Below are 20,224 nucleotides of genomic sequence, written 5' to 3'. Positions count from 1 at the left end.
ACAGTGTTGTCCTGTGTGTACAGCTTGGCATTAATACTTGCAGTGTTAATGGGCATCAGTCCCTGTGGAGTCGCATATATAAAAAAACAGGGATACCTAGCTTACTGTGCAGCTGGACGTATGAGTCCCAACATTCATGACTGACTGTGTACTCTCCAGGCGCTGCTGCAGACCCACGATGTGGTGGCCCACGAGGTCTACAGTGATGAGGCGCTGAGGGTGACCCCCCCACCCACTTCACCTTACCTGAACGGCGACTCCCCAGACAGCACCAACGGAGACATGGACCTGGAGAACGTCACCAGGGTTCGCCTGGTCCAGTTTCAGAAGAACACTGACGAGCCCATGGTGTGTAGACTGAAACAGAGAGACGCATGTATTCAGAGTAGAGCTGCAGCTAACAATGATTTTAGCATTCAAAGCTTCTATAGATTATTTCAACAATTCATTGATGCATCGTTTAAGAAGTACTTTGGCTTGGCAGTGGTGGGGGGGAAACACAATCACCCACCACCCAAGTGCTATAAAAGTTATACCAGAGGCTCGTGCAGACTACAACACTTTCAGCGTCCGTGCCGTTCACACTACACAACTTGCTGTCTTGTGACGGAAGTCTTTAAGTCGCTGTGGCATAACTGTTCGGTGACAGCGGCTGTGTCACCCGACGCAGGTCTCCAAAACACGTTTTGTCAAGAAAACACATGTGAAACGGGAAATGAGCGATCCTACACACGAAACAGCTGTTTCTTATTATAAAGATAGGGATTATAAAGACAAAGAATATGGGTGAAAGGAACGATTAGCACACGCAGGTAGCAGGGATTGTCTGAGCTACAGAGAGAGCTGGCGGTGGGTAAAAAGGTGCAGCTTCCTGACAGCCAGTTAACACATGACTGTGAGGTTACAACTCACGGCCCAAAAAGTAGAACAACAAACACGTGTGAACATTTTCAGCTGAGGACTGCGGCTTACTTTGGCTAACCTTCAACTCAACAATCAATCATGATTTCAGTTAAATGCTAAAGTTACCTTGTCTGTGGTCCGCTGGCAGAACACCGGCTGCTTTCTGATAAGGTGCTGTTGCAGAGGCGACATAAGTTTCGTTTTACAGTGGATGAACAGTAACATTACAGTTGTTGTTGAGTTGTTTTCTTTAGGTTGAAATAATCCCATACTTTGGACACTTTCTTCTTTGTCCCTCGCTGTGTTTTCTCTCTTCCTCCACTTTGCAAACAGCTCCATCATAATCACGTCGTGTTCACAGCATAAGCGCGATGTGCGACAGTAATAAATGTCCCTGCGAAACACTGTGCTGTATAGTTAAATGGATTAAACGAAGCATTGACGCAAAGAATTTGCGTTGATGCATTTTATTAATCGATGAATCGTTTCATTTTATTAATCGTTTCAGCCCTAATTCAGATTCTTGCATCACATTTCAGATGAATTTACATTTACTTACTTTGTGTTTTTATCTAACTAGTTAACTTCCTAGACCATATTTATATATGATCCAACAAAAGATGAAAGTCTAGTTGTGGACCCATTTTTGTTGAACATTAAGTAATCAGTCAGTCGCCAACCTTTGACTAAGTAAACGCTTCCCTTAACCATTTCACAGTAAATTGGAGTGATTGGTTGTAAAGCAGCAGAAAGTGTTCTTTTGCTTTAACATTTGCATACCACAGCAGCACAGCTCTTTTTTAACAGAAGGAAATCCGTGAGACTGCTATCTGTTAGATGAAAGTAACCTGGAATGCACATGTGAAACCTCAAGCCTCAGTGACTCTTAAAGTGTGTTGTACTGAGACTGTGCTGCATGCAGCAGACGGAATTGTCACTCTCCACTGTCAATTATCTTTCTGTCTCTTCTAGGGCATTACTCTGAAAATGAACGAGCTCAACCACTGTATCGTGGCCCGAATCATGCATGGTGGAATGATTCATCGACAAGGTATGCATCCATAAAAAAATGTGTGGTGAGCTTTTCTCTCAAAATAAGATTAATCACAGAGATTATAAAGTAGATTCTGGTAATTGAAATAACAATGAAATGTAACTCTGCCTTACATTAGTTGGACACCCCCTGGAGTCATCTCAGCAACCCCTGGGGTTTTCCCAGGCCTTTGCTTTGTGAAGCGCTCAAGTTTCAACACCCAATAGCCTCATTTGTAATCTTTATTAATTCATTATTTCACCGCTTCAGGGACTCTGCATGTAGGAGATGAGATCCGAGAGATTAATGGCATCAGTGTTGCCAATCAGACGGTAGAACAGCTCCAAAAGATGCTGGTAAGTCACACAGATCCGACTCCCCACATTTGGATGGTGCAGGCAGTCTTTTTAATTTCTTTTACCCGTCATTAGTGTTCCTTTCTATTTGTTTTATCTAACCAGTATTTCGAGTATGTATTATAGATATGTATACTGTAAAACTTTGATTAATAGCCCGGGCTTTTATTTGCTAAAGTCACTGCATTGACCCTGACTATATTTGGGACAGACGTCCTTATGAGACAGGCCTTTAATTCCTTTCGCACAAAACTGAAATAAGCTACTATGAAACAGTTTAAATATTTCAAACAGTATGAATATTACATATATAAAAATTTTCAAATAATATCAAATACATGTCATTCATTAGATCTAGTGCCGACAGACTGCTGATGCACTTTTATTTTGTAGGCAGCAAGGTAACGAAAACAAACATACTCAACACTGTGCAGGATGAGAAGTGTCGCAAAAGTTAGCAGACAGAGAGCGATGGACTTCACATGAGAGTATTTATAACTTGGATTAATTTTTATGAAAAGCTCTTTAGATCGGTGGACCCTTACAGAGTAAAGGAATATAAATAATCAAGGAATGGACACATTCGGACTTAATGAGCGCGTAGGTTACACCGGTAAATCTATATGAATTAGACTTTGGGGCTCATTGTTTCCATTAAACGAACTGAACGACTGAATTGTGGATAATCTACCTGATTGAACGATGTGTAGCATGTCCACCGGTCCACAACGACATATTGATCATAGGCTGAAACATTAATATTTATACACAATCTAAGCAGCAGAAGCAGCTAAAGCAGGCGACCCAGCAGGTTTTTGTGGGTTTTATACATCTTAAGAACTCCTATAAAAGTCAGACCAGGCGTCTAATGGAGACGTGCGTTTATTTGTCAAAATGTGTACCCACACCAGGCCAGTAAACTTCGTAGGCCATTTGGGATTCGGCCATTAATTGCAGGTTTACGGTAGATTATAGTTAACTTATTTGATTACTGTTTGCAACATAAAAGTCAGCAGCTCTGACACCGGGCTGAAAGAGCTTTGTCACACTCAATTTCTTTATTACCTTGTCCACACAGAGGGAAATGAGGGGTAGCATCACCTTCAAGATTGTACCCAGTTACCGGTCCCAGTCCATGTCTTGTGAGGTAGACAATCAAACACACACACACGCATACATTTTTGCATATTCTATCTGGGAAACAACTGTTCATTTTGTATTTTCTGTTGCAGAAAGAGTCACCAGATTTGTCCCAACAGTCACCAGCAAATGGTCACGCCAGTGTCACTAGCTCCATCCTGGTATGTTTCTGCTTCTCCTTTTCACTCTCACTTTGATTCACAGAAATAGCAGCAGCAAGGAAAGAAAAGAAAATGCCAGATTAAAAACAAAAAAATAAGGTTTCTTTTTAATATTAGTCATTCATGTGCTAAGCTAGTGTGTCAGAGGTTAAGGTTCATACCGTCAAATCACATCTTGTTTCCCCGAACTGGTAACTGTCAAAATAAAAATACAATGTCATCACAAAAGCCTTTAAAGCTAACTTTGCCATGTTTTTATATTGTTGTGTGCAATCCTGTGAAACAAGTACTTAACAAAAACTTCTGTCATCCCACCTAGGACCTGCCATCAACCATCCAGTCCAAAGGCCGTCTGGTGAGATTTCCTAATTCTTTACATCACCACTGCACTTCTCCAGGTCAACTGTCTGCTCCTCCTTTTGCCTTACAATCTGCTACTGATGACAAACTAACACTCATCCCGACAAGTCCAAATCTGCATGTACGTACTGATGTTTATGTACGTCCATTCCCATTACATCTACTTTGTTAACATCAAGTATTATTGTCCAATGTTGGGCCTGAACTATATTCTGCTTTGGCCTGCCTTGAACATTGGACAGGATTCCTACAGTTGTTACAAAAAATCCTGGTCAGGAAAATATTACATTGTAGTGTTATATAGCCTTGTGGACAGACATAATTCGTTCATAACAAGTGAAAAGTCTGTGATAAGTAACACAACCTGAGATGGAAATGTTAGGAACCCTGATTTGTCTCTTCTTTGTTAATTTCAGCCATTTGTCTGTTTCACGATGTGTTTATCATGCTCCAAAATCACACACATAAAATGCAGTACAAACATCTTAGTGTATTAGATTTAGCATCCAATTGTGGGTCCCTCATCACACCTCCTTTGTTTATGCCCCCCAACGTTTTCTACTGCATGATATATGTGTAAGTGTGTGTGATGCTCTCAACCCCATAGATCTCCAGACCTGCTATCAAGGACAAATTGTCCATCAAGGTAAGATGTCTCTAAGTGGACCCTTCGTAGAAGTAGATTCCAGCTCCTCCCACCCCATCGCAAACTTTGGTTCCTCATCATAGTGGTGTCTAGATCCCATGCTAGCTGCCAAAAAATGTGGATGTATGCACATAAGCCGGGGAAAAAAAACCCAATACACACGGAAACAGATGTGGTGAAGGGCCGTGTTGAATCATTTTTGTCTTGCTGTTCATTTATCTAAATGTCTGTATGTCTTTCCTGCTTTGGCTTATATGCTCTTGATTTTCCCTCCACTGTCTTTTATCTATCTTACTGGTTTAGCAGCCAGTCTCCTTTCATATGGGCAGCTTGGCCCATCTGTCAGCACCTAACACATTTGTTGTCTCACTGTCCTGTCCTTACAGATTTATGTACGTGCTCAGTTTGAGTATGACCCGGCGAAAGACGACCTCATCCCATGTAAGGAGGCAGGCATTCGCTTCCGGGTGGGTGACATCATTCAGATTATCTCCAAGGACGACCACAACTGGTGGCAGGGAAAGCTGGAGAACACGAAGAACGGCACAGCAGGCCTCATCCCCTCACCTGAGCTACAGGAGTGGTGAGAAGAACACCTGACAAACCTTTCAGCTGTGCTGTATTTATGGGTTTACATTGTTCAGTTGCAAGATTATTAGGTACACTTAGCACAAAGCTTCCCTACAGCGCTCAGCCCACTCAACCATGTCAGTATACCTATACAGCTCTGGCTTTTACTTGTGTCAGGATACATTGCTAAAATGCTGGTCCTTGTATGTGTGTGCAGTAATAGCCAGAAAATAAATAAAATTTACTGTCTGTATGTATACCCTTCAAGTCTTCAGCATTAAAGCCATAGACGAGGCCATACAATTTATCAGTACATGTGTTCTTTTCAGGCGTGTGGCATGTATAGCGATGGAAAAGACCAAACAGGAACAGCAGGCCAGTTGTACCTGGTTTGGCAAAAAGAAGAAACAGTACAAAGACAAGTACCTGGCCAAGCACAATGCGGGTAAGCCGACAAACAGAGCTAAGCTAACTCACTACGAGCATTTCATTTGGTGGCTCACTAAGGCAAAAGTGTAATCCACTCTCAAATTACACTTCTACTGAAGGTAACACTTTGTGTCAGGGACTTGCTAGTTATGCGTCTTGCAACTCTCTCTCACTAGTGATTTTGTAAGTAGTTCTGTACCATTTAAAAATCAGATGTTGGGATTGAAGTGGCTAGGGTTTAAAGGGCATGTGGGATATGTGGGACGTTGTTGCACCTTTGTAACATTAGGTATGTGTAACTGTTGCTCGCCTATTGTGTTTTCCCTCTGACAGACCTTTCCTACTGCTGTCTCAATTTTGCCCTGTTTTTCAGTAACTAACAGTTGCAATTAACAGCTTTTGATGTTTACAGTTTTTGTTAGTGTCTTTTGTTCAATTTGTCTTCTTTTATGGTGTCTTTATTAACCCTTCGGCTCCCACCCTTTGTCCATATTTCATGCTGTCTCTTACCCAATGACATGGCTGCATGTAAGTAACACCAGACAGCTGGCGTCCAGCTTCTGTGGTTTTCTTCCTCCTCTTTCGGCTTTTATACCTTGTCCTCTTCCTGATGCTGCTTTGTTTGGCATTGTGTCAATTTGCATTACATTGCTTATAACAAACCAGTCAGCTTAGAATTGCACAGCTTTGTTATGTTTTCATCTGACCAAGGTTAGTACAAATAAGCACGTTTTAATGCTTTCTCAAGGTATTTGACCTTCATCATATCTGCTTGTTTGAACTAGCAGTTAACGTGCATGTTGGCATCATTTAAATAACTCTGCTATTAAATTGAAAACCCATTTGATTGAGGATTCCACGCTTGATTTAAGCCAAAGGGACAAAACATTGAAATTAATGTTAATCTCATTAGCATTGCTTGTGTCCCCTCTGATTCTGTATTAGGTTTGCATTTATTTGAGAAGTGTTTTGTGAAATATGTACACTCAGCTAAAACTAATGCAGTGTGCTACAACAGCCCTGTAATAAATCTTAACTTCATCCTTTAATGTTGACTTTTTGTTTAAACTGTTTTCAGAGAGGTTTTAGCTTATAGTGCTCTCAAATTTTAATCCTTTATACTGAGGTTTCTAATATTTTGTCCATCCTAACATACTAATGCGTAGAAAAACACCTCAGTATATAACTCAATTCATCAGCACCACAAACTGCAGCCTCCAAAATAACCAATAAGTTGAACGAACATTTTACATGCATGTTTGTTCAACTTATTGGTTACTTTGGTTAAACAAAAATTCAACAAAAGTAGGATTTATGACAGGATAGTTATTAGGCCTTGTTAGGTTGAGTTAGGTGTACTTGTACCTAATAATAAACTGATGACTGAGTGTATATAAAAAAACGTTTACTGTCCTTATAACCAACTTACATCTAATGTCTGAATTTACGTACACGATCCACCATGTTAGCCCTTTGCAGGTGATGCCATGCTAACCAAGTGTTTGTGTTCTGCAGTGTTCGACCAACTAGATCTGGTGACGTATGAGGAAGTGGTCAAACTGCCATCGTTCAAGAGGAAAACATTGGTTTTGCTCGGTAAGAGTACAAGTGGTGTTAATTTGTCTGTGTAGGGCAGGTCAGCTTTTATGTCAGGTAGAGTAGAAGCAGTAGTTGGGATAATCAACTCAACAATCATGATTTCAGTTAAATGCTAAAGTTACTGGTACTGTTACCTTGTCTGTGGTCCGCTGGCAGAACACCGGCTGCTTTCTGATAAGGTGCTGTTGCAGAGGCGACATAAGTTTCGTTTTACAGTGGATGAACAGTAACATTACAGTTGTTGTTGAGTTGTTTTCTTTAGGTTGAAATAATCCCATACTTTGGACACTTTCTTCTTTGTCCCTCGCTGTGTTTTCTCTCTTCCTCCACTTTGCAAACAGCTCCATCATAATCACGTCGTGTTCACAGCATAACCGCAATGTGCGACAGTAATAGATGTCTGTGCGAAACACCGTGCCGTAAAGTTACATGGATTAAACGAAGCATCAACGCAAATTCTTTGCGTTATATTTAATCAATGAATCGCTTCAGCCCTAGTGTTGTTATCCCCAAGAAGAAAAATGTGGACTTTTGTTTCACCTCTCAGCATTCATCACAACTGACACTCCCATTTGTCTGCTGGTACGGTGATGATGGAATAATCCTTGGAGCTCTCATTTCTGCTTGCTTTTTAGCGTTACTCAAAATCCTGCCTACATCTCCAGGTACGAAGGTCCACTCTAAATTCTTGTCTTCAGGCAAGCTCAGAAGCTGTAGAGATGCATTCATGACCCATAGCTTCTTATAAACAGTGTCAAACTTGGTTTCTATTATCTGTAACTGTCTTTTTCTTGCATAGATTTTCATATTATTGGCATTTTTTTGTCTCCTGGAATGATTTCTCGCAACTCTGCGCTAGGTGAAAAAACAAGGCATAAACTTTGTTGTTCAAACTTCTCCCCCTCCAGAAGCAGGATGAAACAACACACCACAATCTTCAACTCCAAATATTTTTAGTCCTGTTTCATTTGTAGGCTTTGAAGCATTCTACATGTTTGTTCGATGCTACTGCATACACAATACATTACCTGTTTAACCGTCACATTACCCAGCTGTGTTGGTTCAACACAGAAGAGGGAAAAGATTGGTCAAAATTGCACTGTAGAAGAACAACAGTCTTTCCAACACAGTGGCATCGTAATGACATGCATCGAAGAATAGATTCCGATTTTTTTTCCAAGTCTATTTTCATACAATACTTAAGTCACGGATCGATGTAATCATCCCCCTTTGAAAAGCAATACAATTGTAGCAAGACTACACTTTGCACAAATGTTCAGCTTTAGCTAAGCTACAGTCTAGAAAGTGTGAAATTCACTATTAAAGCCTCTTGGCAGTCACATGTTGGTTTGTTGCCAGGCAATTAACCCACATGTTATTGCCAGGACGAAGATACCATTCAATTTGGCTAAAGCTGAATGCTTTTTTGCATGGCCCGAGAACTGAAGATTTCGACTCCCATCTCAGTGTAGTCGTTTTTCAAAGGGATTGTGAGGAGAAATGACTGTGGTGAGGGAAATGTGTTAAGATAGACTTGAGGAAAATCTATATAAAGCAGACACCATTTTGAGGAAGCCAGAATAAAGATTTCTGGAAGTGCACAGTTCTCTTTTACTCTTTCATTTGGACAAAAAGAAGCCAAAACTATTAGTAATACACAAGTTGTTCAGTTTAAATATATACGCAAGAAACCGTTTCTAAGAACCAATGGGTCATGAAAGCGTCTCAATGGGAGCTGCTTGGTAGGTAAGGGTATGAACTTTGAAGTCACGGAGAATAAAATAATTCTCATATCAAATCAACAGGTACTGAGCTTGGATGTCAACATGTTAAAAACAAATACAAAGTGGACTCTTTTTGCATGTAGCCAGGAGTAACGCTGACAGCTATTCAGAAAGATGTTTCCATCAACATCGTACTGGTTGACAACTGGAAGATAACCCTTCTAATGATGATAATTCAAACTGACGTATGAAATAAAATGGTTCTTTGTGGTAACACCTACATTAAACTCAAGTCAGACAGCAATACATGCCTGAGCTTGCAGCAACCTTAACAGACCACCTCAGTAACGTAAACCTGACAGCACATGACATGGTAAAGTTTTATGGACTATCGAAGGAACATAAAACCGGTGTACATCTCAGACCAATCTCCAGTACTGGTAGGATCACTGCTCAGCGAAAGTCTTTGCCAGGATGCATGGTACATCATCTTATAAATAGTAGGAATATTGTCTAGAAGATCAAGGACTTGAAACTGCTCCTGTCACAGTAACTGGTATCCTTTTTAATATCAATAAGCCGTTTACTAGAATTTCCATTAAGGAAGTAACAAATGCCATTTAATAGTGGCAAACACAGCTGGCAACATAAAACCAACCTCAGCTTGGATCTGATCATCCAACCACTACACTACTGACACGCTTTATTTCATGACATCTGGTGCCCTATATGACACCCAACTGCACAGCTGCAATATTAGTAACATTAACCCTCACAGTAAGATTACAGGTGAGCAGTCTGAGGGTGGTAAGTTGCCATTCAAGGTACAAAGTAGATTTATATATATTACATTTATTCATTTAGCTGATGCTTTTATCCAAAGCAACACAGAATATTACTATATATGTCAGAGGTCGCACGCCTCTGGAGCAACTAGGAGTCTTGCAGTGGGGAGTTGAACCCGGGTCTCTCACACCAAAGGCAGGCATTTTATCCATTGCACCATCACCACCACATTTAATGAGATGTTGGCTAACAAGAGCACAACATATATCTAACCATAAGTTTTAACTCCATCACAAACAACATAAAGGATCACTCGCAGAACATCTTAGCAAAAAGGAGGATAGAGAGGGGGAGGCAGCACATCCAGGGGAAACAAAGCCAAAGATGTACAGTTTAAGAAGTGGATAATGAGAATTCCTGACCGCAACCATCATGGACACTACTATATCACTGGGGATCACTTAAAGTGACTCCTTTAAGTGTTTGGAACATATGGCTGGAGTCTGCACTTATGACAGACCTAGAACTACATTTTTAAAGCACGGGGTTGGACTGTTTATATGTATATATTTGTAAAACACTGAGATGCAATATGTACAGTTTAATGAGTTGTGATTTGCTTCACTATAATGTTGGTCAAATAATACCACTGTCGAGGCACTACTTTATATGAAATGGAGGAGAAAATTCACAGTTCTTACGTCCGAAAACAGAATCCAAAGTTCCTCCAAAGCTAATGGAAGTGTTAGGGTCAGATAAATCAAGTGTGTATCTGTGTTTCTGGCAGTATCTTAAAAGGTTATTGCTTGAGTTCTGTCAACCAGGACTTGTCCCTCCACCACGGCTTAGCAAGGAAACGGAAAGAGAATTTCATACTAAAAAGACTAGAATGACTAATCAACTTGGCCAACTCAGACTGCTGAAGCCTCCAATTAGCTTCAGCTGAACTTTACAGGTATGCGGATTGTGTACTTCCCCATTTCTTACAGAGTAGTCCCTCTATGGTGATATTACATCACAGTATGGGTGGGAGAAGTGGTTTCAGTGACCAAAACCCCCCAGGGAGGAAAACTGGAGTGGTGTATGAGTTCACAGGCGATAACTGTGGGTACACTTCATCGTGAAATGGCAAGAACCCCTAACAATAGACTAAATGAACACTGGGGGAACTCAAGACCAAAACTGGACACAGTATTGACTGGGAACGGGTCTAAGTCATAGTTTAGAAGTGTCTGTTACTGGATTGACCAACCTCTTGTTTAATTCTATTGTCTCTGCTGTCTCCTTTCATTCAGGTGCACATGGAGTTGGTAGGAGGCACATCAAGAACACACTCATTACCAAACATCCTGACCGCTTTGCCTACCCCATCCCTCGTAAGGAGACACACATACTCATAAAAACCACCCAAGTGTAAATAAAACAGCATGAGGTAGTCACTTAGGGCGCATCAGATCACCTGCGATGCATAAACTGACTCATCTAGACAAATCAGTCTACTGAAGTGGTTTGAAGCTCCAATGGTGGCCAGATTGTCAGGTGTGAAAAGCAAATTAGGAACCCAAAGGGGATCTACAGAAATTATAAGCAACATGTCTGTGCTGCTTAATCGCAAATACCTTAAAACTGCTGCAGGAAACCTGCAGTATAAATTCACAAAAATGAAAACACCGAGCACTGTTACAATCCGAGGAGAGAAAGAGTTTGATTTTAATTGACGCAATGTAGACACAATCATGTAGTCAGTTTCATGTATCACCCTATGTAACACAAAGGCGCACACACACACACACACACACACTCATCATCGATTCTTTGAGCACTACCGTTTTCATCTCTCTCACTCTTCCTAACTGTCCATCTTTCTGCTCAGATACGACTCGGCCTCCTAAGAAGGACGAGGAGAACGGAAAGAACTACTACTTTGTGTCTCATGACCAGATGATGCAGGACATCAGCAACAATGACTACCTGGAGTATGGCAGCCATGAGGATGCCATGTATGGAACCCGGCTGGAGACTATCAGGCAGATCCATGCACAGGGCATGATCTCCATCCTGGATGTTGAACCACAGGTAATAAAGGAATTAAAAAGCCATTTTCAAACATGCATCATTGGGACAATGTGCAGATTTATTCAAGCACCTTAACATAGCATCAGTAACATTATAAAAGTCATTTAAGTAGCTTTTCTTATGTATCAAGGAATTAAATATTGCATGAACAGGGACTTCGACACACGCATGTGACAGTGAACACAACATACAGCCTTTCAGTAACTAATGCTTAGCTGGTCACATTATGGCTAAAATAATGTCACAGAGGGAGACTCACATTCTACAACAAACCTGCTACATCAAATACTATGGTTCAGGTTACGCATAGGGCCAAACTGTTGTAGACTACCCTTCTTATTGTCTTTGTGTTAAACAGTTTCCAATTGACTGGAATAACTTATTGCTATTGCATTTTAATTAAATGCTGAATTTGACCATGTGATTTTTAGTGTAGTAAATTTCCCAAAATAATGTCATTAATGTCACGTGACACCATATAGGCTATCTTTTTAAAGAAGAATTTGAAAATGTAAATGACAAGACATAAAACAAATGTCTGTTGATCAAGACTCTATAGACTCGTGTTTTATGTACTAGAGGCCAAATATCGTGCAGCCACCACAGCATTACAGATGTGTAACAGTCCCATGCGTTCTCACTTACACCATTATGGAACATTTCAGTGTTAGTTTCCTGTTTGTCTCTATTTTCATACAAATTACAATGTATGGGATTTAAAGATCTTAAATTACTAAATTATTAAAATGTTGAATATCATAATTACTGAATCATAAATATGTTTTACATTACATGGGAATGGAGGCAGATTTCCAGTTTTGGTTTATCTAGTCAGATCTTTAGCCGCTTACTCGCAGAGATCCTGTGTTAAATGTGGAAAAACATATCTGCCGATATGCCGCATTTTCTTATTCATACTGGAAAAATGTTTCCGCCACAATCCTCCAACCATGTGTGCTTTTACATAGCAATGTGGCTTTCCAGAACCTGTGACGTAAAAAAAAGGCTTACGTGTAATACAACACTGGCATGCCGACTGTGACAGACAGCGTTACGCCTCTGTTATTACCAACGTTCCTGGCTCAGAGGCAGATCAAATCTGCCCCCCCCTTTCCGTTCCGTATCTTTCATACAGCACAGTGGGCCGATGGATTGGCGAAAATAAGGCAGTGTGAAAGCACCTTTTATTAGCTTTACCTTGTTTAAACACTTCATTTTCTTTTTTACTGTAGTTTTACCAAATTTTGCTTACTTTGTTGGGCAGTTCGGGTGTAACAATTACAGAATTAAAATCTCTCTCCCCCCCCCAGGCACTAAAGATCCTCAGGACAGCTGAATTTGCTCCCTATGTTGTCTTCATCGCAGCGCCCACCATCACCCCAGGCATGACTGAGGTATGCTCTGAAATACTTTCTTGCATCCACTCTCACTCAAGTTAGTTTCAACTTCACTTTATTTGGATGTACTAACCCTCAATCAGTCCAAATGCAGTCACTTTAGTCTGAATTCGGAGGCATTTCACCTAAATATTTCATACTAAGAACACTTTCTGAACTAGCACTGTTGGCAAAAAACAGATGCGATGCCTCGACAATCAGAGTAGACAATTACATTCAAGCCTAATTTGAAACTACATTTTCCTAGCATACATCAAAACAGATGCGTATCTTGGCTACAGAGATCAAAATAACCACACTTTGTTGAAGAAAGGAAAAGCATAACTCTGTAAGCAGACCAGCAGGGGCCACTGGGTTTGCTTGTTGTATTCAAGCAAAGCCAGTGTGAAAACAGCCTCAATTTCTGTTTCTGTCATCCTTTTTGCTTCGCTCACTGTGTCTCTAACTGCACGTGCCCTGTGTGCTTTATGCATGTTTGTGTTTTCTTTGGCATGCCGTCTTTCATTTGCACTCAAGATTCCAAAGTGGTGCAGGAAGCTGCCTGTAAGTACTAGTTAAATGGCGTGAGTTTAGCTTGTTTGGAGATTGTAGAAAGGCTTGTCTGGCCTCTGTGTTTGTGCAGCTCTAGCAGTTGTCTAACTCTGTCCACTCTTATTCCTCTTGATTTCCTCTAATCCCTCTAATAATCCTCTTAATTTTGTGCTTTCTCAGAGGCGCGTCTTTACTTTTGCTGCAGCTTTATGCTTCGTTGTCTCCTCTAACCCAAGTCTACACCTCTGTTTAATTTTTACCCTCCCTCCTGTATCCTGGATAAATTTGGGCGAAATACCTTATTGCAATTCTGATCAATACTGTGATTTACATTGCAAACTTCAGGCCTGCATTGACAGTCTACATATTATTAAACTAGACAAGTTTATACTATGCATTTATGCATTGTCAATTTAAACAAACAATTCAGCTCACTTTGTATGAGGTTATATTACTGGTACAGTACTCAATAAAGAAGTGTTATATTTATTGGCAACAACTACAAAGTTTTCCATTTGTAGTAAATATTTTTAAATTTTTGACTAACTGATAACTACCGTTGGCAAATCTGGACTGTAGCTACTTAACGTTAACATCACAGATGGACGGGACCAGTTGCTTCAAAGGCCTGACACCCGGAGGTCTTGCCTCAAATTGATAGGCTTAAAATAGTGATATGGTATACTTTAAAACTGAAGGTACATGGCTAGGGGATAACTATTTGCTCGACAATACTGTGGTGTGATCAGCTAGATTGTTATTTAGAGAACGACTCGCAGCTCTGTTTGTCTTAAACAAAAAAAAGCAAGTGTTCATGTTCACAGTGGTGCTACACTACCAGACTCAAGTTTTAGCACACCGTGATTTTCCTAGTTTGTATTGTAATATTAGTAGTTCAAGTCCAGTGATAAGCCTTAAATAGTACAAAAGTAAACAGCAAACTGCCAAAGTAAAAACAAGCACCAAAACAGGGACATTATTTCACTGTAGGCTCAATTGATAACTAACTGGTCTGTCTTCCGTCATTAATCGCCTTTTTAGTTGCTTTATTGTACAAATAAAGCTTCTGGGATGTATTAAAGCAGGCTGTACCAAGGTGTTTACAGATTGGGACAGCTGTAGAAATTTCTTTTTTGCATCAACTTTAAGGCTTCATTTACTTCCACTGCTACAGAATAACCAAAGCAAAACTGAAAAATAATGTCAATTTTAAGAGAGGACATTTTCAGGGATCAAATAACGAGCTTCAAGTCAAGTTCTACAGCAATATAACTTAAAAAGCATGGAGAAGACATTCCATGCATTTATGGACTACCCAAGATACACAAAGAAGGAGCCCCACTCAGGCCGATTATCAGCAGCATTAACTCTGTCACCTACAACATTGCCAAACACATTTCTACCATCTTAGCTCCATTGGTGGGAAACACGCCTCACCACGTCCAAAACTCTATTGACTTTGTAAACAAAGTTCGAGGACTAAAACTGGATCCAGATGAAACCATGGTATCCTATGACGTGACTTCTTTGTTCACCTGCATCCCCACCATAGAGGCAGTAGAAACCGTTAGGAAACAGCTAACACAAGACAACACCCTGGACAACAGAACTAGCCTCAGCCCTGACCAGATCTGTAAATTACTCGACCTCTGTCTAAACACCACCTACTTCCAGTACAACGGAGGATTCTACAGACAGAAGCATGGCTGTGCCATGGGCTCACCGGTATCCCCGATTGTGGCAAACATCTACATGGAAGAAGTGGAGAACAAAGCCCTCATCTCCTTCAGAGGGACAGCACCGAGCCACCGGTACAGATATGTGGACGACACCTGGGTCAAAATTAAAAGCCAGGAAGTGCAAGCCTTCACAGAACACATCAACTCTGTGGACAGTAATATCAAGTTCACAACAACAGTTTGGCCTTCCTGGACCGCGCTGTACACATTGAAGAGGACAGAACACTGTAGTATTTAGTACTTCACTAACACAAGAAAAGCAATCTAGTGTATGCGGTCCAATGCAGTGAAGAATGCAAAGATCTGTATATTGGGGAGACTAAACAACCACTACACAATTGCATGGCTCAACACAGAAGGGCCAACTCCTCAGGTCAAGACTCTGCAGTCTACTTGCATGGATGGTTTGAAAGAGGTGTCAAGGAAGCCATCTACACCCGGGTCGAGAAGCAGTCATTGAACAGAGGAGGGGGTCTACGCCACCACTTATCCCCCACTTACAATGCTGTCCTTTCATCACTTCCCAGGAAACTCAACAAACGTAACCTCTTGGCCTCAGGTGAAGATACCAACGATGGTCGTTCAGTCTTGGCCACCGGTAGTCCTAACGACTGTCGTTACAGCAACCAGGAACACTAACGCTAACGACTGTCGTTACAGCAACCAGGAACACTAACGCTAACGACTGTCGTTACAGCAACCAGGAACACTAACGCTAACGACTGTCGTTACAGCAACCAGGAACACTAACGACCCAGCAGTATCGATGACCCTGGCAAACGACCCCACTGAGGTTAAATAGCTGAGTTTCCCTGCCAGTCAGTCAGAACTGAAGAAGTCCTTTGGATGAGGGACGAAACGTCTTCCAGTATCTTCAACCAAGTCCAGTTGCCCTTGACTTTAACCTTCGTTGGATAACTATGACCTGGATGACTGAGAATCTTCATAGACATATCTGTATATGTTTATCACTGGACCCGAAGTATTTATATTTAAATACAAACTAGAAAAATCAGGGTGTTCTAAAACCTATACCATAAGTGTAAATATTTTGAGCCCGGAGCAGACAACAAGGCTGCAACTAACGATTATTTACAGTGTTGATTAATCAAATGATTATTTTTTCAATTAGCCTAGTTGTTTAGTTTCTGTAACTACATCTTACAACCTTATTGTATGAATAAAATACATTTCTTATAAAAATGTCAGAAAATTGGGGAAAGTGTGTCCCAAACCCCAAGAAGGCGTCCTCAAATGTCTGTTTGTCCACAACCCAAAGATATGTAGTTCACAGTCAAAGGCGAAATTAAACCAGAAAATATTTACATTTAAGAAGGTAGAATCACAAATTTTCTTTAAAAAAAAAAATTTACTCTCAACCGGACCACAAATGGAGCCTTGAAGCACATCACATGTAACAAACCAAAACCAGTCACTGAACTCCCTCTCTCTTAATCTCAATCACAGGATGACTCTCTTCAGCGGCTCCAGAAGGAATCTGAGATGCTGCAGCAGACCTACGCTCACTACTTTGACCAGACCATCATCAACAATGAGATTGATGACACCATCCGACTGCTGGAGGAGGCCGTAGACCTGGTGTCCACCACTTCTCAGTGGGTCCCCGTCTCCTGGGTCTACTGACATACACTCAACGGCAATGAGCTCATCAGCCTGAACAATCCATCTCTGATCTAACATGGATGCTAAACTTTGGTCAAATCCCCTTGAATCACGTCTCTTTCATCAGAATCATACATTTCTGTAGATAAACTGTTGTCAAAAAGGAGGGAAATGAAGAAACTAATGACTCTGATGCCTCACTACAGAGACTTCATCCTGCCCCTACCCCCTTTTTCTCAACAGCCTCAAAGGCATATTGTTGTGTACATATATACATATATATATATAAATGATAAAAAACTAAGTGAACATGGTTCTGTCCTAACATAGTTGAAGGGTGGGGAGTGGAGGGGCAGTGTGGTAGATATTTTGTACTTTTCTTTTGTAATTGATGGATGGGTGGTAATACTGGAAAGGCAATAGCGAGCATGACCATAAAAGCCGTCTTACGTGGGTGCCTATGTGTGTGTTGACCTTTTTAGGCACTACTTGTGGTACTCTGTGTCCTCCTCTCCTAATCTCCTCGGCCCCTGTGACAAACAAGCCGAACTTTGAAGCACATTAGAAGCTGCTATAGTGGCGACAAGTTGCTCCCTCAGCTCCACATGCAAGTTTGAGTGAAGCAAAACAAAGCACAGGAAACTTAGCAGTTTCGTTGTCCCTCACTCTGCCCCCCCCCCAGCCCTTTTATTTATTTCACTGCCCCTCTGTGCCTGTCCGTGTGTTGAAGGAGCACACTGCATCCGTCTATGCTGTCTGTCCGTGTTTTGCTGTAGCCTGTTGTACCATGCTTCCCTTCCCAACCTCTGGCAGTCTTTGTTTACACCTCAGTTTGCACACAATGGACAATGAAGAAGACACACTGCATTTCATCACCTCATAGTTTCCATTTTGTCTTGCCAACTCTCTGGCCGTGTTAACCCCTCTCTTTTCGTACATGAAATGCTAATCAGTGGACCTGGAATATTGTTCTTGGTGCATGATCAGATATGAAAAAGCACTTACATCCACCACTAAACATTGGCTCCTGAGCTGGAAGACAAAAAAATAAATAACAGAAAGGAGGAAAATAAACTGCCATATCAGAGCCTCGGGGAAGAAGTCGGTAACACCTATGCACACCCCTGGTTTCTGCCAGGCAGACCGCCACGACCATTTTCTTCTTTCCTCATACTCAAATAGTGAGCCACACTTGTTAAAATTAAAGTGTTCATAGAAATGTCTATGTGGAAGGGGAGAGCTTCATGTAGGTGGGAGAAATCCAATCCTAGAGCCACCATTTTGGAACTGTTAACTGTCGTCTTTAAAAATATAAGGAGTATTCTTATTTTGAGGGAGAGAAAATAACTCAAAATTTTGTGTGTAAATGTTTCAATGGTGCGTACGTCATGAGTGAATTACCAAGAGCCAGTGTATAATAATCCTTAAAAGAAGCTCAGTATGTGACATAACCTCTTCATGCTTTACCAGAAGTGGCACAACGCAGCCCCACCTACAGTAACTCCGTATGCAGGGACATCAGTTGAAAGGTCTAACAAAAAAAGTCAATGTTTTCAACTGTGTGGTGTGGTTGCTGTTGTTCCACCTCAAGTAAAGTGTTTTCATTTCAAGTCCTGTGTAAATTACCTCTGCAAATGACAAAAGCAACTCTTCTGTATGAAATGTTGTTCTTTTTTGTTAATTCATTTTTAAAAAATATATTTCCTTTTACGTGTTTAAAGTAAACTGCCTCGTCTTCCTTCTGATTCATTTCTGATGTGTGTTTGCGAGTGTGCCAGTTAATGTGTGAGTAAATACTTTGAGTGTTTTACTACAGATTATTTAGTTGAAAAGGGATTTAATTCAGTCTAACACACAGTAGAACTGCTTTTTTAAGAGACTGTTCACAAAACAAACTACATTTCTGCATATTGTGTCGTTGCTCTTGTTGTAAGGAGGGAAGAGTTATCTTTTGGATTTCTCAATGATCCGATTTTAATACAGACACGACTATGTAAATCTACTCTATATTCAATGTCATGCCCACAAGGAAAGTGTAATGAAGGTCTATATAAAATCACATTCTTCTCATAAATACAATATTGCATTGTTTGCTATAGTCATAACTTCGCTTTCTGCACCAGCCTCCTCCTTTGAAAACTCATGGACATACTTGTGCAGAAATAAAGCTAAGTTCACACAGCTTCAAGGCCCCTGGTTAAGTAGGTAATACAGGAACACCTAATAAACCAATTTCTTTCTGCGTCTGTATTGATTTGAATTGCAGGAGAGACAAGTGTCTGGTCATTAAAAGAGGATTGCAAAGCTTCAGTGGAATCTGTTCAGGGTTTATTTGAATCAAAGGCCTTAAATGTATTTGGACATGCAGTTAATTAAAAGGTGACATATTTAACATTTAGTATGGGGGGGGGGGTTCAGTTACATGGCCAATAAAATGTATTCTGCTCTGATATGCACCATCAAAAATAAACTTTTGTAGTATATCAAAGTCCTCAGTGTGCAACACAATCTTTCAGTGGTACTGAGACATTAAGTTCCCTAAGAAAGCTCAAAATGTTGGTCCCACGGCAGTAAAACATGTTTCTTTTCAATTCAGTTGTTTAAACTACTGCTCACAGCTAAAAACCATTTCATTTCAATTTCAAAAGCTTAACTGATTTTGTCACCACATAACCACATTTTGTCCTGTCTGATGTCCCTTTTTTTGTCTGTTTGACAGTAAAGTCAAAATGGAAGACACAAGGACTACAAATAAGTCTAATTTTTTCAGACACACGCTGGTTGCCCCTAAAAGCACAACCATAAAGAATATCTGAGTTCACACCAAGTTCAGAATAATGAATAGCAAAAGCAGCAGACTGAGGTTTGGTCATTAAGGACATGTTGAGTGTCTGTCTACAGCTTCAATCAGATAAGCAAGTGATGCAAGAACAATATGAGTGGTGCAGTGTGGGAAGTTTGAAACAGGACGCCAGAATCAGAGCAAAAACAAAAGTAAAACACTGACTACTATTAATAAAGTCTCAGCTTACCCAAATTACCAAAAAACAATACTTTCTCAAATACTTATAGTGGTACCTAGCCGTGCAGATAGTTTGGGCCCACTTTTGTGGTTTCTGTCTCTGACATTTCTGCCTCCACCTTAGTACAA

At 40.6% G+C, this 20,224-nt stretch overlaps 1 protein-coding gene across 7 annotated transcripts in view; it reads left to right on the top strand.

Moving 5' to 3' along the window:
• The window catches only part of LOC119902312 (peripheral plasma membrane protein CASK-like), a 55,651-nt gene extending 36,090 nt beyond the window's left edge, over positions 1-19,561 (top strand). For 2 of the 7 annotated variants that reach the window (XM_038718425.1, XM_038718469.1), the window contains 14 exons: positions 160-348; positions 1,876-1,954; positions 2,207-2,292; positions 3,371-3,439; positions 3,525-3,593; positions 3,913-3,948; positions 4,561-4,599; positions 4,986-5,182; positions 5,499-5,614; positions 7,129-7,194; positions 11,003-11,083; positions 11,581-11,783; positions 13,094-13,177; positions 16,918-19,561. In XM_038718425.1, the coding sequence (XP_038574353.1) occupies positions 160-348; positions 1,876-1,954; positions 2,207-2,292; positions 3,371-3,439; positions 3,525-3,593; positions 3,913-3,948; positions 4,561-4,599; positions 4,986-5,182; positions 5,499-5,614; positions 7,129-7,194; positions 11,003-11,083; positions 11,581-11,783; positions 13,094-13,177; positions 16,918-17,094 (1,491 nt within the window). In that variant the 3' untranslated portion in view covers positions 17,095-19,561. Of the gene's footprint in view, positions 1-159; positions 349-1,875; positions 1,955-2,206; positions 2,293-3,370; positions 3,440-3,524; positions 3,594-3,912; positions 3,949-4,560; positions 4,600-4,985; positions 5,183-5,498; positions 5,615-7,113; positions 7,195-11,002; positions 11,084-11,580; positions 11,784-13,093; positions 13,178-16,917 lie in introns of all 7 variants that reach the window. The other 5 variants (XM_038718417.1, XM_038718434.1, XM_038718442.1 and 2 more) reach the window with 3 other exon arrangements.
• The last annotated feature ends 663 nt before the right edge of the window (positions 19,562-20,224 follow it).

The sequence above is a fragment of the Micropterus salmoides genome, unplaced genomic scaffold (genome assembly GCF_014851395.1).
Source record: "Micropterus salmoides isolate LMB-PRFRI ecotype aquatic unplaced genomic scaffold, ASM1485139v1 Ms_hic_scaffold_1, whole genome shotgun sequence".
Classification (NCBI taxonomy): Eukaryota; Metazoa; Chordata; class Actinopteri; order Centrarchiformes; family Centrarchidae; genus Micropterus; species Micropterus salmoides.
Note: the sequence above shows the minus strand (reverse complement) of the source record. Positions and strands in the feature narration are given on the sequence as shown.